We start from the raw sequence: 24953 nt of genomic DNA on the forward strand, positions 1-24953 counted from the left end.
TCTCTATGGATTTTCCTTTTTCTGAATATTTCATACCAGTGGAACTATGCAAGTTGTAGTCTTTTGTGTCTTTCTTCTTTCATTTAACATGTTGTTGAGGTCCATCTGTGTTGTGGCATGGAGCAGGACTTTGTGGCTCTTCATTGCCAAGTAATGTGTCAGTGTCTGGATAGACCATACTTTGTGTATCCATTTACCAGGTGATGGAGTTTGGGTTATTTCTAGATTCAGACTCCTGTGAACAATACTGCTATGCACATTCACATACAAGTCCTTGTGTAGACCTCTGTTTTCATTTCTTTTGGATAGATACGTAGGAGTGTAACAGCTTGAGTCATATGACAAATGTATAGTTAACTTTTTGAGAAACTGCTTAACTATTTTCCAAAGTGGTTGTACCATTTTGACATTCGCGTAAGCAACGTTTGAGGGTCCTAGTATATCCATATCCTATTCAACACTGGGTGTGGTTCTTTGAGAATAGACTTTCTAGTGGGTATGTAGTGGTATCTCGCAATTTCCATCTCCCTAGTGAGTCATGAGGGTAAGCATTTGTTCCTTGCTTCTCAACCACTTGTAGATCTTCTTTGATGAAGTGCCTGTTCAAATCTGTTTACATTGATATTTTATAGCATAAATAATGGGAGGGAAATAGGAAGAATGTGACTCTGCGAAGAGATGGTCACACTCTTCCCTTCTACATGTCAATTAGCCTTTGTTTCTTTTTATACTTGTTTGGGGGGTTTGTTTCTGTGCTTTGTTTTGAACAACTAAAGGACTGAAGTGATCTAGAGTCATTCACTGGCCTCCACAGAATTTCTGAGGACATGGATAATCTTCTTAGTGGCACAAGAGTTTCTGTGCCCCAGCGCAGAGGTCAAGTTACCTGAAACTGCTTTAGGTGGGATGTTACAAAGGGCGATCCTGTGTCTCTCGTCTCATTAACCCTTCACAGTGGCTCTAGGAGGTCACTTCTTTTAATCATCTTTTCACAGGGCAGACTCTGATTGAGCAAGTGACTTGTATAAGTGTAATCAGTTGGTCAATCAGGAGAGCTGAGTTGTGGCCCCAGCTCTGGCTCCCAATCCTCTACCCTTTCCACTGTAACAGGCAGGCACACTTCAAGGTGCACTTTGGTTCCATGTGTCAGAACTCCTGCAAAGGCCAGACCAGCACCTTTAGGATATCACATGTGGGAATGGCTGCTGGACAAACTTTCCGGAAGCGTTTCCTCCATTACCTGATTGAATGGTTTTGCCCATTTACTCTTGGCCCAGATGTCTGGGTCTCTGTGTTATGGACAACCTGATTGTAATCTGGAAACAATGAGGACTCAGAACATCTGTTGAGAGAAGGAAATCTAATAGATGAGATGGCATAGTCTGATTGGAGATTATTTTAGGAGCAAATCAGTTTACATGGAACCAACCAAACAATGTTCAATTGACAAAATGCTGACTTACGGGATCAAAATATTGTAAAACAATATGGAATGGGGAAATGAGAATACTAATGTATTTATTACTGGGGAAATTATTTTTTAATTTATTATATTCAGTGGCCCCCTAAGGTTTTAAGAATGTTTCATTGCAGGGAGTGGTGAGTAATAGTTCTGTGTCAGTCAAGGCCAGGTTTTTAAACATTTTTTTCTGTTAGGACTCAGAAAACACTGAAAACACACCTGAATTTCAATATTGTAATGTCCATATGAAAACTGCCAAACTGCCTCACATACTCAGAGGCAGCACGCGTGTGTGAGCACATACACACACACACACACACACACTCACAACCACGATATGCCTTGGTTGGGGTTAGAAAATATGGTTATTATTACCGAGACCTGCAGGAGAAATAGAAAACACTGTCCCTTCCCCCAAGAGCTCACAAGTAACAAAGCAATTAACATAGAGAACAATTAGAAAATAATACAAAGCAGAACCTGAGAAACTGCTGAATTGAACACAAGAACAATCACAGTTGGAAGAAGGAAATGATCATGGGAAGCCAAGCACTGTGGTCAAAGCGAGCAGCATAGCAGTGTTGCCCTATATGTTCAGCATCACCTGTGTCAGCTTTGAAAATTACATGCTACCAGGTCATTGTAGACATTTAGAAATTACAGATAAACAAAAATAAAGTAAGCCACTCTTAATCTTACTACCCAGAAATAACCATTGCTTGGACACATGCTTACTCTATATTGTGTTGCTTTTTAAAATAATAAATGTTAACCGTTCTTTAAAAAAAAACAACGATGAAAACCCCTCTATCCTGAATAGCAATAACTATTGCTCATTTGCCCTAGTACTATATCCCCTAGTGTGTTCCTCAGAATTTTTATTTTTTTAAAAGATTTTATTTATTTATTTGACACAGAAAGAGAGAGAGAGAGAGCATAAGCAGGCAGAGGGGCAGACAGAGGGAGAGAGAAAAGCAGGCTCCCCATCAAGCAAGGAGCCTGATGCTGGGCTTGATCTCAGGACTCCAGGATCATGGCCTGAGCTGAAGGCAGCCACTTAACTGACTAAACCACCCAGGCATCCCTTGGTGTGAAATCCCTTGGTGTTTTTTTTTTTAATTTAAATTCAATTAGCCAACATATAGTACATTGTTAGTTTTAGATTATTGGTGTGATTAAAAAAAAAATCCTCCACCAAGTATATGGAAAGACGCTCAAAATCACTGATTATCAGGAAAATGCAAATCAAAACCATAATGAGTTACCACCTCTTTGGATGGCTACCATCAAAAAAAAAAAAAGAAGAAAAAAAATCACAGAAAATAACAAACATTGGCACGAATATGGAGAAATTGGAACCCTTGTGTGCTGTTGGCAGGGTTGTAAAATGGCGCAACCACGGTGGAAAAGTGTGTGGTGGTTTCCAAAAAATTAAAAATGAAATTACCATATGATACAGCAATGCCATTTCTGGGTACAGAGCCAAAAGAATTGAAAGCAGAATCTCAGAGTGACACTTGTACACTCGTGCCCACGACAGTACTATTTATAATAGCCAAGAGGTAGAAGCAACCCAAGTGTTCATCAATGGATGAATGGATAAACAAAATGTGGGATGTACGTGGAAAGGAATGTTATTCAGCCGAAAATGAAGTCCTGTCTTTTGCTACAACATGGCTGAAACTCACAGACATGACACTAAGTGAAATAAGCCAGTCACAAAAGAACGAATACCGTGTCATTCTACTTGTGTGAGGTACCTAGAATTGTCAAATTTCATGGAGGAGAAAGTAGAATAGCGGTTGCCAGGGCTGAGAGGAGCAGGATTGGGGAAGTTATGTTTTAATGGGTACAGAGTTTCAGCTCTGCAAGAGGAGAATGTTCTGGAAATTGGTGGCAGAACAGTGTGTACATGTAAAACACTACTGACCTACTCATTTAAAAATGGTTAAGATGGTAAATTTTATGTTATTTGTAGTTAACTACAGTTTTAAAATTTCTTTCAAAAGCATTCCAGATGCTCAAATAAGGAAAGCGTGGATTAAACAAAATTTGTTTGTTTATAGCAGGACTTCTCAGAACCTTTAATACGCTAAATGTATATTATGTTTCTCCAAGAAGAGACGTAGCAAAAATGTGTTTCCCCAACTTATGTGACCAGGGATCACCTTTTCCGAAGTTCTATGGAACTGGGGAAGTATATTAAGGAATACACCTTAGGAAATATTACCATAAAGCCTTGGTGATTTAACATCTGCCCCCTCCAATAGAGATTTCATTGCAAGCACATACCTGGGGTGATCAATGTTTATCCCAAAGGAATGTGTTACTAGGTACAGAATGGCAAGACCTGCAAGTGCCTAAGAAGAAAAAGAGTCGGGGGCACAGAGCCACCCAGCACCTCAGATCTCTGCTTGTCAACAGCCAACTGTTCTGCCTACTTACAAGGTCAGCCCCGCGTTTTTGGCAGCCACAAGAACAGGCCCTCAAATTTATACTGAAGATCTTCAGTATCTGATGATAAAGTTTCATGATTTCATGAAGGCATCTAGTCATTCCAGTACAGATAGCAGGCATTTCCAAGCAGGAACTTAAATGCTGAGCCAGAAACTTTGGATGGACAGAATTCAAGTCAAGGGAAAGATAATTCTCTGGGTTGAATATCTTCCTGTGTAATTCAAAACGCGAGGTTGCCAGTAGGTTTAAATGTACTGTAGTGGAGCTGAAGGAGGATGTCATGGTTAAAAGCCAAGAATTTCCTCTAGGAGCAGGTGAAAAAACAGCTGACATTCCCAATTGTTTTTCTAAGTGTTTAAAATGACTTTTCCAGACCTAAAGCCTGTAAGCATTTTATTAACATTTGATTAGCAATTATTCCTTACTGTGTTGAAGCTGAAATTCGGATCAGGTTTCCTTACATTGCCGTCAAAAAAAAAAAAAAAGTCCAAATAACTCAGTTTGCACAAAGAATCATTCCAAAACAATTTCCCATTTTCCTTTTCTTAGCAATCTCAAAAAATCATGGACTGCCGGAGCTGGGAAAGGCTTCAAACTCATGAAGTCCAATTCCCTGCTTGTATATGTGGGGAAACCAAGGCCCAGAGAGGGGATGAGATATCCCCCAAGACCCAGACAGTGGCAGAGCTGAGAACGCTTGACTTCTCTAGTGCTCTTTCCAATACACAGATCTGTGGGGGCCCATTATCGCTTGACTCCAGGTCAAATTTGTTTATAATTTATTAAATGAATGAATAAGAGGGGTTTTATTTTGAATGCCAGAATGCAGTTTCTCTTAGTTAATACAATTTGTAGGCTAAGCATGAAACTTAAGCTCTGAAATAAATCAGTGTTCACAGCATGTAAGAATGTACAGTCAACTATAATGTGACATTTTGTTTTATGTGTAAACATATGGCAATTAGGTCACATATATCCACTGGAATTACTTGGTGGCTTTGATTCGTGTGGATGCCCGTAGCAGATTTATTCCAGTTCTGAAGGGAATTGTTATTGTGAATTATCAGGCTTTATAGGAACTCTCTATGTTATGCCCTATTTGTAAGCGATACACAGACCTTGTAGCTAAATGAAAAGCAGGAAATAGTTGACTTGATGGGAAAGGTTGCCTAGAATGTAACAGAGATAAAAAGGTACGTTGCTTAAAGAACAAAGGGGCTTTTTGAGATGTTCATGTTCGCTTGCTCGTTAGCATATTGGTGTGCTTGCACTTAAGGCGGTGTGCCATGAACCAGTTTTAAAGCCACCACCAATTAGGGTGACAGTTCTGTTCTCAACAAGATGGTTTATCTCCTAGTTCTCTCTGGGGGTTCTCAGTGCATCAGAATAGCTAGAATAGGAAAAGGCTCTTTTCACCAGTTGCTCATGAGAAGCTATCAGCTCCATGCACATGAACTTGGAAAGTCAAACTGGTTAAGCTGTATATTCCTTCTGTCCTAGACTCCAGGCTCCAGGTTGGATGGAGTAATGGTGTCAAAAAGTGCAGTGGAGGAAAGAGGACGCCTAATAGAGGTGGCCCTTGCAGAAGGAGAATTACCGGCGTGCTAACTGCAGTATTTGTAGTCAGCCTGGTACCCCAGGGTATTGTGTTTCCCCGGGACCCACCAAGGCCATCTGCATTTTCCTGGAGGCGGCCCACAGAAGTGTATGTCTTCCTTATAGATTTGGGCTGTGTTTGGAATTTGCCTTTTGAATGTTTTGTAAAAACAAGCTCCAAAATATTGCATGTGGTGTCCTCAGACACCTGTGGATTAAAGCAGATAAACCTGTGAATCACCTTGCCACATCTCCAAGTAAGCCCATGTTCAATTTGTACTTATCAGACAGAAACCAGCATCGTTCATTGCAAGGAAAGAGCATAGCTATGTTCCAAATGCCTTGGCTAGTATTTCTTGTGGACAATGAAGCTGGAGATAGGACGGAAGTTTTCGATTTAGTATATTTTTCCATCTTTTTATGTTGAACTTAATTTTGTCTTTGTGAAGTGCCGCTCTTCTAGGCAGCATATAATTAGAATTCTGCCCTTAGACTGGAGAATTTTATCCATTTATACTTAATGTCATTACTGATATAAGACTTATACCTGTCATTTTGCTTGTTTTCCATATGTCTGTCTCTTTTTTTCCTCTATTCTTCCATTACTACCTTCTTCGGTATTAAATAGGTAATTTCTAGCTTATCATTTAATTCCCTTGTCATTTATTTCATTATGTTTTCGAAGTAATTTTCTTAGTGGTTGCCCTCTGGGTTATAATAAACATCATAATTTACAGCAATCTAGTCTGGATTGATAACAATTTAATTTCATTAGTATATAAAACATCACTACTACATTACTTTGTTTTCTCTCCCCTCTGTGTGCTGATATCATTATACAGTTTACATCTTATACATTACAAGTACATCTATACATATTTATAATTACTGCTTTATGCACTTGTCCTTTAAAACCAATAGGAGAAAGTATTTGCTGAACAAAACATAGTAATATTATTTATGGAATTACCTTTACTGATACTCTCCATTTTTTCCTGTGGCTTTGGGTTATTGTCTAGTGTCACTTCATTGTGGCCTAAAGGACTCCCTTTAGCATTTCTTGAAGGGCATGTCTAATAGTGACGAGATCCTCCAGCTTTTGTTTATCTGGGAATGTATTAATTTCGCCTTCATTTTTGGAAGGACACTTTTGCCAGATATAGAATTCTTCATTGACAGGTTTTTTTTCCTTTCAGTGTTTTGAGTATGTTATCCCACTGCCTTCTCGGGTTCTTGGTTTCTGTTGAGAAATTGGCTGTTAATCTTCTGGAGAACTACTTGTATACAATGAGTTACATTTCTCACTGCTTTCATGGTTCTCTCATTGTCTTAGACTTTCAACACAGAGGTGTGAGAAACCATAGGCTTGGATGATTATTTAACATAGAGTTAGAAAGTGAAATTTCACAAAGCAATACAATGAAAGAGTATGCTTCTCTAAAAGCAAGGTAATGTTTCTAAGTGTGCAGGTTTGGCCTGTATAAAGGAGATATGATATTAATGACAAAGTGAAGGAACTATTTTCCCAGTTGAGTTGATGGCAAATAGCTCTCATTTCTGGCTGGTATACCTAGAATAAGAAACAGAAGTCAAGCTGGAGTAGGATAGAACAGGACATGTTTTGGAAAGGCGAACTGGTTAACATTAACAGCAGCCCCCTGCAAACCCCTGTGACCCTCCAGCTTTTATATTACTTATTAGGAGAGTTATATATTTGATTTCCATTAATAAATGTATCTGCATAAGCATAAGTACCTAAGTGTGTGAATTTGTTGGGCACTTAGTCCCTGGTGTTGTGGGTGGCACATTTATAGCAGAAGGTCTCTGCACTGTCAACTCACAGATGGTAATGTTGGAATTTAGTTCAAGCTTGTGGAATCACTACATACAACTTTACCAATGGTTACACTGTATATGTTCCTGACTCTTTCTGGAAACATGAAAACACAAGATGTCCACCATCTGAAATGTCAGGGTAGTCCTTAAATATGGTTGCTATTTAAAGATGTATAAATTACAACCAGCCCACCAAATTTAATCTTTGGGACAGCAACATATTTGAAGTTTTAATTTTGTTGAAAGCCACCATGACTTAGGAATCCACCATTGAGTTTAACCAAATTGATCAAATGTTTAAATGTGTATAAGAGAGTAGGAAACAAAATGAAATTATGTTTAATTGAATGCAAATGCAAGAATTTCAGTATGATTATGTTTCTCTGAGATGTTTCAACTAGAATTACTTAGGAATAGACAGGAAGAGATGAATGGGAGAAAAGGAAGTATATTTTGGTGGGTTGACTTATCTACTTAAGAGTAGATGAGATTGGGGTGCCTATGTGGTTCAGTCAGTTAAGCATCTGACTCTTGATTTTGGCTCAGGTCATGATCTCAGGGTCATGAGATTAAGCGCCATGTCAGGTTCCCCGCTGGGCATGGGGCCTGCCTAAGATTCTCAATCTCTCTCCCTGGGCCCCTTCCCACACCTCTGTTCACACACACATGCTCTCTCTAAAATTAATTACTTAAGGGGCACCAGGGTGGCTCAGTGGGTTAAGCATCTGCCTTTGGCTCAGGTCATGATCCCAGGGTCTTGGGATCGAGCTCCACATCCAGCTCCCTGCTCAGTGGGGAGCCTGCTTCTCCCCTTCCTGCCACCCCTACTTGTGTTCTCTCTCTAGCTGTCTCTATCAAATAAATGAATAAAAAAATTTTAAAAAATTAATTACTTAAACAAGTAGATGAGATGAGGACTTTGGGAGATATTATTCCCCTACTTTCCCACACCTTCTAGAGAGGAACTCCTTATGAATGAATTATATATTTCTTAAGGACAAGCTCCATGTTTTTTCACTGCCACTTACCCATGTCAACCTGGAAGTTGACTGCCACATCTCCCAGGGACCATGTTGTCCTCTTCCTAGCCTGTGATTTGACCAGGTTTAGCTGAGGACCCAGGAAGAAGAACCTCACTGCCCATCTTCTGGACCTAACGGCTTATTTATGACTCTCAAGTTTCTTTGTCTCTTTCTTATCTTACCTGCCCTCAGCTGATTCTCCTATGACATCACCAAGGATTAGGCAGAAAGCCAGTGTTACTTGGGGCACTGAGAGGGGTGAAGAGTTCTACCAACTCTTGCCTTTGTGGGGTTGCTGTGCTCGTTTGTTAAATGGAGCCATTGGAGCATATCACCTTGTAGGCCCTTTCTAACTCACTCACCATTCCAAGTCTATGACTTAAATCACTTAATAACATGTTGAATATAATGCTGAGCAATTCTGGGTCCTCAAGACATCTGAAACCTCCATTTCTCATACTGGACACCATTCTGTGGGAGGTGAGTTCTCTGCTTCCCAAACATCTCCTTCCCTGTTGTATCCAAATAGGACACACAAGCTGATTTCTCCAAAGATGAAAATCAACAATGGTTGTGTCCCTCTAGAGGTATGCTGACACAACATGACATTCAAAATGTATGCATATTACCCAGTATATCAAAAGAGGTTAAACACTGTGGAAGAGAGAAACAATTAGCAAAATGTTAGCTGTGACTAAAAGGAATCCCAGAGGATGGTGGAGTAGCCCATGTTAGAACTGGTCAAGACGTTCTTACCTATTAAGCGCAGTGAAGAGAAACAAAGAAAGGTGGGACCATAAGAGTGTGTTGGCCACAGTCTGTTACAAACTGTCTGTTTTCTCTCCCACACTTATGCTCTCTTATTTCTGCAACTATCACTACTATCATCACCCAATAGTTTTGTGGGATAGGGAAGGAGTCCAGGTAAGACAGCCAGCCAAGCACTTCAGTCCCCGGAGTAAGAAAAATATGTACCCCATCTACCAAAGAGAACTAACAGAGAAAATAATTCATCATAATCTCGGCAAAATAGCACAGGATCAAGCTCTGCCTGGCACTGAGTACAAATTAGCTGGACTTGGTTCCATGATGCTCTTTCCAGACTTTGTGGTTAAATTCTAGTAAGCTTCTTAGGAAAAACAAGGGGCCTGTCTGAGGAATGGATTCCTAGACAGAGCCAACAGGAGAAATGCTTGATAGGGTTTGGAACTCAAGAATGAGAAGCAATGATGAGAGAGACCCAGACGGGAATGGAAGTGATTGTGTCTTTACTAGACTCCAACTCTGCTTTTTTCAGAGAAGTGAAATTAAGATATGCTACAAAATGGCAAGTATGCAGATACACTGAATTTAGTGAGTGCTTTACTTAAGGGATAAAGTGTGAGTTAGAAGGATCGTTTAGCCAAATGCTAAGTAGAAATTATTTTGTAAGCCCATACAATCAACCCAGCAGAAAATTCTGCAACTAGAATTTCTGAATGTAGAATTGCCTTACGTAGCTCACATTGGAAGAATGATCTCCCAGTTACTGATGCTGGAATCACTAGTATCAATAATAAGTAAATATAACATGTGATTTTTTTTGTTAAAAGACCATCTCACCAAATATGGGAGTGTAACAAGGTAGTGAATAGATTCAAAGTGTTAATGGCCAAATTTGAGTTAAACTACAACATTTGGTGATTTCCTTTAAGACTGTATCCTAAGGGTGCCTGGCTGTCTCAGTCAGTTGGGCTTTGAACTCTTGATATTGGCTCAGGCTGTGGGCTCAGCATTTTAAGACTGAGGCCCATGTTGGGCTCTGTGCTGGGCATGGAGCCTGCTTAAGATTCTCTCTGCCCCTCTGCCTGTTTGCACAGACTCCCTCTCTCTCACTAAAATAATAAATAAATAAACCCTATCCTAATCAATTACCAAAAAGTAGGGCTCAAGTTCTTTTGCTATTGCCATTTCACATTCCATTGTTCCCTTTTTGACCAGTATGTTCAAACTACTCGCGGTACAGAAAGGTAAACCACACCCCGATAAGGAAGTACTTCATCATTTGGTAGCTGCAGTGTGTAACAAGGGTTGTCTAAGGCCCTCATAAAATTCCAAAGCCTTACTCGCCTTCTGTGACCAAAGTGTTACAAAACCTATACATGGTGGATCCAGAAAGAGCCAATTGTTCTAGCATCTTCTAGTAGCTATGTTTACCCAGTGAAGCACTGTTTTAGAACACATCCCAACTTTCCGTATTTGAAAGAATTACCCAAGCATTTCTCTTTTTAAAAAAAGATGTTATTTATTGATTTATTTATTTGAGAGTGAGGGAGAGACAGAGACAGAGCATGAACAGAGGGGAGGGAGAAGGACCCTGAGATCATGACCTCATGGTCATGGAACCATGACCAACCACCACCCAGCTGCCCCCTCCTCCCAAGCATTTTTTAAGTTCATCTTTGCTTGAGGAATAAGGCTAAAAAGTATGTAAGAGCACCATTCTTTTGCTTCTTTTATTTCAACCTTTCAAAGTATGTGATTAAATAAGAATATTATTATAATTTTATTTGTGTTTTCTATGGGAGCCCATTTCCCTCTTAAAATGCTATAGCCTAGTACTTAGAAAAGGGAAGGTCTGAAGCTCTCTGACCTCCAAGGAAATAATAAGTAGAAACTGAGAATATAGTTTTTCATCAAGTCTCAGCTAGTTTATTTATATCAGACATACCAGTTCATTTATTATACTTCAGAATAATACAATTTTGCCATAATTATCTGCAACCTATTTCAAAGCTCATATTTTTCAAATAGTATACCCGAGTAGGAAAACTGTTTCCACTGTAAACCTATTTTTAAATCCTTACCTAGACATAGTCTTTAAAGGAAGAAACTTTTGACCGGAAAACTAGAAGTATCACAGTGATCCTTGGTGGGCCAGAGGCCTTCCACAAGTAGAGTGAACCATCGTTCTCCAGTCATTGAGGTTGATTCTTCAAGCCCTGTGCTTGATGCCATGGCTAACTGTGTGGTTCATACACAGAGGTTATTTTTAGAGGCAAGAATTTTCATTTCCCAAAAGTATAACCACGAGATGTCTATTTGGAATGAATCAGATTTATACATTAGAACAATAGGAAAAGCTCAGACCATGACCGTGTAACCTCAGCTCCCTGAGGAAAAATGTAGTATCTCAGTACACCCTCATCCTGGGGCCCTTGCCCTCTGGCTGGCTGAGGCAATTCCTTTGGAAACCAAGCAGGGCTGGGGAAAGGGGGGGTTTCACAGATGTCTTGTAAGTATGGTTTCCTTACAGAAACAGTTCTATTTTGTCCTTGTGGCTTTTCGTGGTGATTTAAAACTCACAGGGACAACAAGTCACTAATCTTTAACAGTGGTGGTAGCCGAAGTCAGATGCTTTGGGAAGGAAATTGGACTTGGTGGCCTATAGGGACACCCTGTTACATCTGTGTTTTGCTGCCACCACACCTGCCACGTAGGCCTGAGCTGGCCCCCTTCTCTGGTCTAGGCCCACCTTGATGCCAGCCTTATCACTGGAATCCTACTTCATGGGACTTTTAACCCCTTAACCTGAGAGTTAGTTTGCTACAGTTGGAGACCTTAAAGGAAAGCATTACAGGGCCCAGAAAGAACACATACGGGCTCACTTATCTAGCAAACAGAAGATCTACCGAGGATTGGAAGAGGCTCGCTGGGTGGCCTTGGGAACCCCATCCAGTCACTTAGGGCATGGTTGGCCACATCCCTTTGGGTTAGTTGGTTCATTTGCTTTAAAAGATCAATTTTCTGCCCTCCTCTTTGACTTCACCCCATTTTAAATAGGCTCTACGCACAATGTAGGGCTCAAACTCACGAGCCCGAGATTAAGAGTCACCTGCACCACGACTGAGCCGGCCAGGCGCCCTGACTTCAGCTCACTTTATCAGTGGAGGAGGCTCCCTCCACGGGGGCAGAATGTAGGACCTGCCTCTCCGGATTGTTCTAATGAAGTGAAGGCTGGTAGTCGGTCACTTACACTATCTGTACATCTGTCTATCTCAGTTTATCCCAAGGGCTCCCTGTCAGGAAACAGGCATTTCCAGAACAGAGCAATAGCGATGACAGATCAGATCGGGGCTGCAGAGATGGAATACTGGGAGAAATCACAAGTTGGTGAAGCAATTGTTTATTTATTTTGTTAACCCATTGGTTCATTCATTCTTTCAGTTACTGAGCATTTCCTGAGTACCTACCACGTCTCGGGCATGGTCTGTGGCCCAGGACCATGTTCTTTCCCTGTTAATGATGGCGTATGGATGCTCTCATCTCTGACCCCTCTCCAAATCCTACCAGCCTTACAGTAGCTACCCTTTTTTTTGTTGTTAAAGATTTTATTTATTTATTTGACAGAGAGGGAAAGATCACAAGTAGGCAGAGAGGCAGGCAGAGGGAGAAGCAGGCTCCCCACTGAGCAGAGAACCCGATGCGGGGCTCGATCCCAGGATCCTGAGATCATGACCTGAGCTGAAGGCAGAGGCTTAACCCACTGAGCCACCCAGGCGCCCCTACAGTAGCTACTCTTAAATAGTTGTTGTGGTAAAAGTGGGTACATCATCTCACCTCTCTCTCTGCAACAATTCCCAGATTTGTAAAAGGAAGCCAATAATTCTTGCCCTGGTGCCTCACGGGGGTCCTGGATGCATCACCTGAGAAAACAGATAGGAAAGTACTTTAAATTATAAAAATAATAAAATGCTGATCATAATGACATATTAAGATTTCTTGAGGGCCTCTAGTGTTCCCCAGAATGAGCCCTACCCAGCTGTAACTGTCAACTAATACCAACAATTCAGTATTTGTCCCCTTTAGAGATTCAGATTTGAGAAATGTGTAGGTTTTAATGTATACCATTGTGCGAACACTTTCTCTGTGCCAGGTACTAAACTCAGCACCTTTCGTGGATTACCTCATTTAATCCCCACAGCAATGCCCCACAGGAGGTGGGCATGGGTATTATCACACCCACTTTACAGAGGGGAAGCATAAGGCGCTGAGAGGTTAAAGAACAACTGGTTTCTAGCGACAAAGCTAGTAAATGAGAGTCTGGATTTGAAATCAAGTTTCCCGACTCTCCAATATGAGCTTTTAACCACTGGGTTATACTTCCTCTTAGAAAAGAAAAAAAAAAAGAAAGAAAGAAAGAACAACTCTGTATGGGTCTAAGCTATTGGTAATATTGTCATAAATTTTTTTATTTTAAAGCGGTGGACATCTTCCTAAAACTGCAGAGAACCATTTCTACCACAGACAGGGAGCCCCAGTGAAATAATTTTGGTTTGGGTCTTTTTTTTTTTTTTAATATTAATTGTTTGAGCGAGAGAGAGAAAGAGTGCAGAGGCAGGGAGAAGGGGCGGGGGAGAAGCAGACTCCCCGAACCCGATGTGGAACTTGATCCCAGGACCCTGAGATCATGAGCTGAGCTGAAGGCAGACACTTCCCCGACTGAGCCACCCAGGCGCCGCTCCAGCCGAAATAGTTTTCGTTGTTATCTCCAGTTTGCCTCTTGCACCTCCTGGCTTGTTTCACTCACTAGACATTTATTTCATTGGGAGGACTTACTTGCACTACTTTCGGCGCGGCGTTAACAAACATAAAGTATAAATCGGGGGAGCTGGAGTGGTAGAGAAAGCGTGTGCTGTGAAGAGGCGGACGTGGAAGCAGTGCCCAGACAAGAGCAGCTCTGGGTGTGGATGGCCTTCTCACTGATGCTGTGTGGAAGCCCAGCCTCTAGCGGGGCCGTTCGCTCTTTGTCGCTAATGTCTCTGTGTGCCCCCTTAGTGCACAGATCCTTATCTTACTGGGAGCATCCAGATGGGTTTCCTCAGGGAGTTCTGGTGGTGCAATCAGTTAGCATGCAGTGCTCATACACAAGGGTTTCCTCAGATTCTTAAAAAACTCCCACCCAGCCTTCTTTCCGGTACCTCCGTGTCTGACCACGGAGTGTTCCTTGTTCTGCCTTAAAAGGCTTTTGGAAAAAGCTGTTCGGGTCTGCTTCTGGGACTGCTACTGCTGCTCCTTCTCCTCGCCTTCCTCTTCAAGATCATTCTTAGCCTCAGCCTCAGAGTTAACATGTTCGAGAACTTGCTATCTCACCAAGTAACTTGCTAAATGCCTTCTACACCATCATCTCTTTATTTGTTCACTTATCCATTTACTGAATATTTTTCGAGTATTTACTTTGTACCAAACACTGTGTTGTATACACACTGGTCATCAAAGCAGACCATTATCCCTTCTGTTAGTCTAGTGGAGGTGCAACAGGGGAATTTCTCCTTAGAAACCGTTGTTAAGTTCTGTGACAGGATGCCACACGGGACTCTGGAAGGTGAGTGACTAGCATTCTCCTCCATTTTACAGGTAAGAAAACTGAAGTTCAGAGAGACTACATAACTTGCCCGAAGTAACACAGCTCCTAAGTAGGCCAAGTGGCGATTCAAATCCATGCTGGTCAGATTCCAAAGCTCACGCTCTTAACTGCATGACTTTATTGCTTCTCCGATGTGTGAAGTGCAGATACAGCCATTAATTCTAGCCCTACGCATTGGGGTTCTGGCTTCATCTCAAATGTGTGGACTTGCAATTGTTTCCAATTAGTTGTGGCTGTGGCTTGGTGCGTTTGTTCAAAGAAAGCGTGCACACAAAACAGAGGTCACGTGCCCTCAGTTTTGTAGATGTGCACGACGTATAAACGTTGGGATCACAGCATTTGTTTTCCATTAGCTTATGCTACTCGAATGCAAACAGTCAAGCATGTGTTTACATTGCTGTGGACATGGAATTCTGGGCCCCCCAAAGCATTCCTTGCAGGTTGTATAAAGCCGAGCATCCAAATCGTTCAAAATAAGTTTTGTAAGCCCAGCTTAATAGCTTTAAAATGTAACCTGGATTCCAGATATTGAAAAACCGCCCAGAGAGAGGTATGTGAGTGGCCCAAGGAGACAAGACCAGCTAAAGCCTCCAACTATGTACCAAGCCCCATATTTGCAGTTCTCTATTTTGTTTCTGATCTTTTATTTTTAAAAAGCTAAAGAGCTTAAAGTCCAGAAAACTCTTAGCCATGTAGCAGCAGTCATGGAATTTTTCATTCTATTCTAACCAGCTGTCTGAAGCTTTTCAAAACAAACCTGTTTGTGATGAGATGGTTTGGTTATTTAAGGCACAGTAGATGGCAAGGCTGGGAAAAACAAGTGGGAGACATCCAGTGCCATTATCTCTCCCCTCCCCAGGTCTCCTACCCAATAACAAAAGACTCACCCACCAAGATGTTGTTCACGGCCAGCATCTGTGAAGGTGGGAATGAATTAGAAACTATCATCTCAGGGAAAGCCAGTTCGGATGGCAAAAATGTGAAATGAAGGCCGCATTAGTTGATGTCTTTACTTAACACCGCATGTTGTTGTTGTTGTTGTTTTAAGAGCTCTGGGCTTAGAAGCAGAAGCCCCTATTTTTAATGAGGTCTCCAACTCTTACTCAGGGACTTGGTCAAGTTATGCCCTCTCTCTGAGCCTCAGTGTCCTCCCTTGATGGGGGAGAGAGGGATGGCAGTCTTCCTCATTACACAAACCGGTGGTAAGGAGTTGAGGATTCCTTTAGAGAACATATGTTGAGCCCTAACACAGTGTGTGGCTGCTCGGGTTCATCTCTTTGCAATCAAGATAATTTCAAGAGGCATGTTATTTATACCGTGTAGATAGATCAAGAGTTGCTGCTTTCGCAGGCCTAATTTCAGCATATTTGATCCCCCTAAGAACAACAAGTATGTTCTTTGATCTTAGTTCTCCCGCCAACCAGGCATGAAAAGAGCTTTGGCCAAATCACATCGACCCGTTCCATGGTGTTCTTTTGGTATCCTGGTTATGGTTTTAAGAACATGAAATTGCTGTATTCTAGGAAGCCCCTTTCCGCCCCCAACCCACCCTTATGCTGTGGTTCTAATTTTCTTAAGTAATTATTCCAGGCTTTTTAGTTCCTTTTATCACACAGTCCTGGGTACCTGTTCCAAAGCTAACTTTAAATATTTCACTTTCTAATCAAACAAAGTCACTCACCTTTACACAAGGGTATGTTCATTAACGACAAAAACGAAAAGGTCATGGTATCCATACTTAAGCGAAAAGGAAATCATTGGATTGAGTTTACTTTAAAGAAATAATGGTTTGAAGAGCACGTATCGAGGAATTCAAGCACACACGAGGCTGAGGGGACTCTTTACCAAACATGATTTCAGACGATTTCTGGGAAGTAGAGTGACACTGGAGCAGCCTTTCTTTAAGTGGGAACCAGGGTTCCCTTGAAGCAAGATGGCAGGAGACCAGTCTAGCAAAAAATGCAGGTCTGTGCCCCACCTTAGGCCTACTAAATTAGGAGCTCTGTGGATGGGGCCTGGGAGTCTGAGATTTTAACAAGCATCCAGGGGGATTCTTATGGATTTTAAAGATTCATTCCCATGGTGTATAAAAAGGTACAAATTCTTTTCCTTATTTTTTTTTAAGTAATCTCTAGCACGACATGGACCTTAAACTCATGACCAGGAGTCACACACTCTACTGATGAAGCCAGCCAGGCGCCCCTAAAAAAAAAATGTATATGCCCGGGGTGCCTGGATGGTTCAGTGGGTTAAGCCTCTGCCTTCGGCTCAAGTCATGATCTCAGGGTCCTGGGATTGAGCCCCACATCGGGCTCTCTGCTCAGCAGGGAGCCTGCTTCCCCCTCTCTCTCTGCCTGCCTCTCTGCCTACTTGTCATCTCTATTAAAAAAAAAAATCTTTGAAAAACAAAAAGTATATGCCCTTTGACCCAAGAATCCTATTGATGAGAAACTAAGGAAATAACCCAGAATATGGAAAGAGTTACGTGAATGCTCCTGATGCGTCATCATTATTTATAAGAATGAAAAAAGAACTGGAAGTGATGCCAGTACTCAGAGCGAGAGCACCGTTAAGTGAATTTCGGTAGATTCCTTAAAAGCACCGTGCACGTGTTTTATCACATTTAAAGCATCACAACAATTCTCTGAGACAGGCATTATTTTTCCTCATTTCACAGATGAGGACACTGAGGGTTAGGGAGAATAAGCAGCAAAGTTAATAAGTGGGGGAAATGCTAATAAAGGGGGAAATCAGGATTCTAACCCCAAGTCAGTCTGTTTCTCAAATCCAAATTCACCAATGGGAAAAAATGAAATAAAACAGGCTTTAGGAAGAAGCCTACCTTTGAAAACACAAAGGTGGTGTATTAGAGGTTGGGAATTGGGGATTTTCCCTTCTCTTTCCTTTCACCTTTCTGTATTATACTAATACTTATGTAATTAAAATATTAGATTATAGGGGCACCTGGGTGGCTCAGTGGGTTAAGCCTCTGCCTTTGGCTCAGGTCATGATCTCAGGGTCCTGGGATCGAGCCCCACCTTGGGCTCTCTGCTCAGTAGGGAGCCTGCTTCCTCCTCTCTCTCTCTGCCTGCCTCTCTGCCTACTTGTGATCTCTCTCTGTCTGCCAAATAAATAAATAAAGTCTTTTTAAAAATATTAGATTATAAAATAAAAATGGATTATATATTTAAGCAACTGTGATAGTCTCCTGCGTTTCAACCCGAGTTGCAAGGAGGCTAGGAGCTGTAGAAAAAGTTGGCTGTGAAAAAGGCCTGTATGCTTCTTGCTAAGGCCTGCCAAACAAGGCGTAGCAGAAATGTCAGGCTTATGGAATGATGACGGGGGGGGGGGGGGAGTGAAATAATCAGATCTGTGTTTTGATAAGATAGTTTACCCTGATAATCATTACGCTGCCCCTTGGCTTTTAAAAGGCTCACAGGATAGTGTCCTTTGAAAATGATGAACAGTTAATCAAAAGCATTAGACACTGAAAGTTAGCTGATTTGTGGGCAAGGTCCTCATAACTTTCTTTTTACAAAGTGAGTGTGCCGTCTGGAAGACATTGTAAAGAGCGAGAGAGGGAACAAAAAGGTCAATAACGTGAACCGTAATTAGCTGATTTGATTTTGGTGCCAAATTCCGGGCAATACTAAATCCACAGTTCTTACTGGCAGTTCCCCATCTCTGACACATCACCCTTCTTTCAACACTCTGAGGCTTCAGACCCTTCTTTAGGACTTTTGCCTTAACAGTGGTTTTCTAGGTTTGGATTTGTTTTGTCAATGTGTGCGGGTGAGGCTCATCGGCAGATAATCCTTCAATGTCAAAGTCGTCTCCAAAAGGGAGCCATTTAAGCCTCAAGAAGTAATCTTGCTGGCAGTGTTTTAAAGTCGGATTGTTTTTTGTTTTTTTTTTATTGTACTTGGGAAAAAAAAAAAAAAACTACCATAGGATACCGGGGGCATCATCCACGAGGTTAGAAAATGGCCTCTCAAAGATTAGCTATCGATCTTCGGCTGTCCAAAAGCATTTAGCTCCTCACTCACATGTTCTTGTGTCATTAATCTGTGTTCTGGCTTTCGCATTTTTTTAAAGATTTTATCTATTTATTTGACAGAGAGAGATCACAGGTAGGTAGAGAGGCTGGCATTGAGAGAGAGAGAGAGAGAGAGAGAGAAGCAGCCTCCCCGCCGAGCAGAGAGCCCAATGTGGGACTCGATCCCAGGACCCTGAGATCATGACCTGAGCCGAAGGCAGCGGCTTAACCCACTGAGCCACCCAGGCGCCCCTGGCTTTCGCATTTTCATGACATTATGGCAGTAGCTTTGAAAGAATTAAAGATACCATGACGCTTTATTTTGCTTCCATCTAACAGCCCATTTATTGAGTGCCTACTGTGTGCCAGACACTGTCTTAAATGCCGTGAGGTTCAAAGACAAAGAAGACTCCGCCCCGGGAAGCTCACAGTCTAACGGTAGAGCACAGTCACACGTCTGCTCAACAGTGCCAGGTTGCATACATAAAGCACTATTTAGTAGGTACAGACAAATGGAAGAAAGAGAGGGCAGGCCATAAAGCCAGTCTATAGCAGGAAGGCTTTCTTAAGGAAGTGGCATTTGAACTTGGCTTGGAAGGATAGTGTGCTTTCAACAGATGGCAATGAAAACAACTCATATTAGGTGCTCAATTAACATTTGCCGATGGGATCGATGACAGGCACATGTAGGAGACATGCTTGAAGAATGGCAAGTTCTCTCATCTCCGTCTAACCGTGAGTTCCCCTGAAGGGAACAGTTCTTACTCAGGTACTCTGTGACACACATGCAGGACGTACTTTTGAAAATTAACCTAAAAATGCTGACGTCAAAAGCAATTTCCTCACATAAAATAATGGTAAATGGTAGTCAGTCAAACCCAAGTGAGAATTTAGCCTACATTGGTTTTGTGGACCCTGGTGCTCCAAGAAGCCTCGGGAGGCACAGGTTCAAAATTACTTGCACAACAGGACCAAGGTGTTATTTTGCCTTTTTCACTGGGTGGATATCAGCACCAATGGTGAGTACAAGTGTCAGTGGTGCCAGCAGTGATACCAAACTGTACCAGCAGTCATTATATTCGTCATCGGCACACAGCTGCAGGAAACTAAAAGGCAATTTCACTTGAGGACATCACGGCTGGCCATTAATTTTTTTTTTCCATGGCTGGGGCATCTGGCTAGCTCAGGCAGTGGAGCACGCAATCCTTGATCTTGAGATCATGAGTTTGAACCCTGTGGTGGGCATAGAGATTACTTTTAAAAAAGAGAGAGAGAGAGAGTTATGGCTGAAACAGTAAAAATGGCTAGTTGATTAAACTATAAGTCCTGAATGTCCTTTAAAAAAATATTCTGGGGGCACCTGGGTGGCTCAGTGGGTTGAGCCTCTGCCTTTGGCTCGGGTCATGGTCCCAGGGTCCTGGGATCAAGCCCCGCATCAGGCTCTCTGCTCAGCAGGGAACCTGCTTCTCCCTCTCTCTCTCTGCCTGCCTCTCTGCCTATTTGTGATCCCTCTCTCTGTTAAATAAATAAATAAAATATTAAAAAATATATCCTGTGTGTATGGGGCCCCTGGGTGACCCAGTCAGTTAAGTGTCTGACTTGGTTTCTGCTCAGGTCATGATCTCAGGGTCCTGGGATCGAGCCCCACGTCGGGCTCTCTGCTGGGCATGGAGTCTTCTTGAGATTCTCTCTCCCTCTGCCCCTCCTGCTCAGGCTCTCTCCTCCTCCTCTCTCTCTAAAATAAATAAATACATCTTAAAAACGATATTCTGTAAAGTACACATAAGGTGTTTCTGCTGCAAACTATAAATGTGCATGTCAAGGAAAAGCACTTGTACGATTATTTCAGCTATGAGCTAAACTGGCCTCATTTTCAGGCAACGCTATTCTTGTTTGAAATAATGACTGACAAATGCGACTACCCAACCTTGAGCATTTGCTAGACATTTTCTTTGAAAGGAACAAAGAGAGCCCATCAGTTAAAGGAAAAGCTGATAGGATTTGTTGCCAATGATAAAATTTAAACTTTCAAGAGAAAATCAAAATTTTGGAAAACTTGTATCTGCCACCATGAGCTTGAGAGCTTCCCAATAGACTTTTCCTAATGAGGTTGGAGGTGAAGTAATTAATGAATGTGGTTTTTTTAAATGTATCATATAATGAAAGGCATTGACATTTGGAAGAGCTACACAGCTCAGTGAACCAATTTTTGGATGACCCATATATGATGATACAAAATGGGTAAAAGTCCTAAAGTTCAGAACACACCAATGGATTTGAGCGTAACAGAACATGAAACGTTGATTCATGTGGTTTTCATATTCCACGCTGCAACTAACTTTTCCCACTTGTTGTTTTTATGAAGTATCACTGAAAAACATCCACAGTTATCTGGAAAGGCTACTCAAACACTTTCCTCTTTTTCCCACTACATATCTGTGAGACACTGGAATTTGTACAAATATTCCAATCAAAACAACATGTAACAACAGATTGGATGAAGAAGCAGATATGATAGTCCAGCTACCATATTAAGATGGAATTTAAAGAGATTTGCAAAAATGTAAAACAATGCCGCCCTTCCTTCTAACCATTCTATGTTGGGGAAAAATATATTTCGTTTCCATTAGAAAATTTTATTTATGTTAACACATAATGGGTTTATTACTGTTTAAACTAGTTATTAAATATTTTTTACATTTCTCAGTTATAATTTCTAAGATGGCAAATGTCAATAGATATGACTTGTATAAACAGAAGTTCTCTGGGATTATGAACAAAAGTGTAAAGGGTCCCCGAGACCAAAAAGGTTGAGAAATCACTAGGCTAGCTGATCCTAGCCTAGGCATCTATATTATACATTTTTTTTTTTAGCTTTTATGTATTTATTTGACACAGAGGGAGAGGGAGAGAGCTCACAGGTAGGGAGAGGGGGAGGGGGAAGGGGGAGAACCAGGCTCCCTGCTGAGCAAGGAGCCTGATGCAGGACTCGATCCCAGGACCTTGGGACCATGACCTGAGCTGAAGGCAGACACTTAACCAACTGAGCCACCTGGGTGTCCTAATACATTTATTTTTTAAAGATCTTATTTATTTATTTTTTGAGAGAGAGAGAACAGCAAGGGGGAAGAGCAGAGGGAGAGGGAGAAGCAGGTTTCCCAATGAGCAGGGAGTCCAACACGGGGCTTGATCCCAGGACCTTGAGATCCTGACCTGCGTCGAAGGCAGACGCTTCCCTGACTGAGCCACCCAGGCTCCCCTATGTTATACATTTAGATGTGTATGATGAGTTGGGGTGGGGAGGGTCAGGGGGGATACATTAGAGCAGTAGGGTGGAGATGGTACTAGATGGGATCCTGTAGGTGGCTTGGCTTCTCCAACACCATTAGAGGTTGCTGGACTTTTCTTTCTTTGCTTGAAAAAAGAAACAAACCCATAGCCACATTTCTCTATGGTATATAGCCTGTTCCAAGTAGATCTTGGGGTAGGAGCTAAATCACAGGTGGAGAACATGAAAGTATACTTTGCAGTGACAATGAACATGGATAATGGAAACCATAGAAACCAAGATGTGTCCATTTACGCATTTTTTTTCCTGGATACCTCTTGTGTAATCACAGAAATCTCACTTTTGGTAGATTCAGCATCTCGTGTTGGCTGTTTTTTAGAAGTATGAGGGGAGCCCCACTTTTTGGGCTGTCAATGAGTGGTAGGGCAGGGATAGAGGACCCTGGAATGCAGCTGTGGTGAGAGATGGCAGTGGAAGTTCATGGGGTTTGAGAACTGCCCTCAGAGACTGTGCTGTGAGCTGGGCTTCTGGGTCAGCGGAGAGATTTGAGGGAGGGGAGTGGGAGTCACTGTACAATTAAAAAGGCATTGGGAGGGCACCTGGGTGGCTCAGTGGGTTAAGCGTCTGCCTTCAGCTTTGGTCATGATCCCAGCATCCTGGGATCCAGCCCCGCATCAGGGTCCCTGCTCAGCAAGGAGCCTGCTTCCTTCCCTAGCTCTCCCTGCATATGTTCCCTCTCTCGCTGTCTCACTGAAATAAATAAATGAAATCTTTAAAAAAAAAAAAAAGGCATTGACTACGTCACTGAAAAGCCAGACACTGAGGGAAAAAACGGACAGGACTCTTAGTAGACTTATTATACACAATAAAGCAACATGAATTTCAAATCACCTTATGGAAATTGTGAAAGAGGGAGAGATTTTCAAAATTTTCCTGGTGGTCATGGCATGACATGTTGACCATTAATCATAAGTATGCATTTAAAATGTGTGTAAAATGCCACTGCTGGTCTCTTCATCTGGTGGGAAGCATTTGTTGTTTGAATTCAATGGAAATACCATTGTAGGAGGCTCCCATAAGGATGTTTTCTGACCTTGGTGTCCCCTCAGCCTATAAATATGTTTTGTCGGTCAAATCTTAAGTTTCTCATCATTGGGGTTTCCTACCACAGAGGCTTTTGGGGACTTAAATATCACAGTATAGAAAGTCTGATGCAGTACACACTAGCTACTGGGTGGCAGAGGCAGCAGGGAAGAGTACAGAATCATGTCAAATGCTATGCAACGTTCCAGAAGTATAAAACTCCCAAGAACATAAGCAGTGGGGATGCCTGGGTGGCTCAGTTGGTTGGTTTCGGCTCAGGCCATGGTGATCTTAGGGTCATGGGATTGAGCCCCACCTTGGGCTCTGGGCTCAGCACAGAGTCTGCTTAAGTTTCTCTTCTTTTCCCTCTCCCTCTGCCCTCCCACCAAATAAATATATTCTTTTAAATAATATTCTTTTAAAAAAGAATCTAGGGGTGCCTGGGTGGCTCAGTCAGTTAAGTGACCAACTCTTGGCTTCAGCTCAGGTCGTGATCTCAGGGTCATGAGATCGAGCCCCACTGGGCTCTACACTTAGCACAATCTGCATGGGACTCTTTCCCCGCTTCTCTCTGCCCCTCCCCCGTGCTCTTGCTCTCTCTCCCTTTCAAATAAATAAATAAATCTTTAAAAAAAAAAAAAGAATACACAGTTTACACTTACCTACATTGGAAAAAATATTTTTTTTTAAAAGATTCTGCTAACTCATTCAACATTTAATAATGCCTCCTGACACTGTTTTAGACCTCCCCTCAATCGCTGCTACATTTCTGGTCATTTCTTTCAGCTCCTGAGAACCATGTCTGTGCCCAAAGGTAGAGTTCTGGATAAAAACCTTGACGAGGAAGGGCTGGAGAGCGGCGACTGCGGTGACGACGAGGATGAGTGCATCGGGGGCTCCGGGGACGGGGCGATGAAAGTGAGGAACCAGCTCCGCTTCCTTGCAGGTGCGTGTGCGAGCCGGCTGGCAGCCAAGCCGAGTCAACACCAGTTCACTCTAACTTGGCTTTGCAGAAGTCCCCGCTACCTACAATGCCATCAACTCTGCAAGGAAATATTATACTCTGGCGGGGGTTGGGGTGGGGAAGAGTTTTCAGGTAGTCTTTTTGGTGGTTGTTGTTTTCCCCATCTCTGGACCTGGGTAGATGAAAAAGGTAGCTTCCAGTTTTTGTTTTTTATTGTCTAAAACGAACTGACCAAATCAGGTGACCCTGTTTCCCGTTGGACATTCCTTGGTTCTTCTCGGTTATAAAAAGCCACGCCATCTTGGGGGTCCAGTGAGCACCAACAATGGGGTAACTTCGGAAGGAAGCATAAACATACTGCTCTTGTTTTTGTCTTCATACCGGTGCCCATGTTTATTTCCGTGTAGATACCCCTCTTTCGTCCCTTCTTCAGTTACACCCAACCCTCCACCGTATGTTAACTCTACTGGAATTAAAACTTAAAATTTGCATTTTCAGTATGCCTCAGTGACAAAAAGCTAGCTTTGGGGGTAGAGCAAACCTGTATTTGCATTCTGGCTCCCTTCCTTCTAGGTCTTCACTCCGTTGTCCATCAAATGGGGATCAGTACCCCAACTTCATGGGCCTATTGGAGGATTACATCAAGAGAGAAAGTCTGTAAGCATCTAGACTAGTACCTAGCTCAAACAGGGTGGTCCATAATTGTTAGTTTCCTGGAACGAAATCTTCCCCACCATCTCAGTCTACACACATCCACCATCCTCCCTGAATTGCTAAAACAAACTCTGCCACTGCTTTTCAA

At 42.1% G+C, this 24953-nt stretch overlaps 1 protein-coding gene across 1 annotated transcript in view; it reads left to right on the plus strand.

Annotated features, from left to right (window-relative positions):
• GPC3 (glypican 3) overlaps positions 1-24953 on the plus strand; it is a 397657-nt gene that overhangs the window by 323326 nt on the left and 49378 nt on the right. The window contains exon 7 of the mRNA XM_004778413.3: positions 23974-24133. Within this exon, the coding sequence (XP_004778470.1) occupies positions 23974-24133 (160 nt within the window). The remainder of the gene's footprint in view (positions 1-23973; positions 24134-24953) is intronic.

The sequence above is a fragment of the Mustela putorius genome, unplaced genomic scaffold (genome assembly GCF_011764305.1).
Source record: "Mustela putorius furo isolate JIRA1106 unplaced genomic scaffold, ASM1176430v1.1 tig00003899_pilon_pilon_pilon, whole genome shotgun sequence".
Lineage (NCBI taxonomy): Eukaryota > Metazoa > Chordata > Mammalia > Carnivora > Mustelidae > Mustela > Mustela putorius.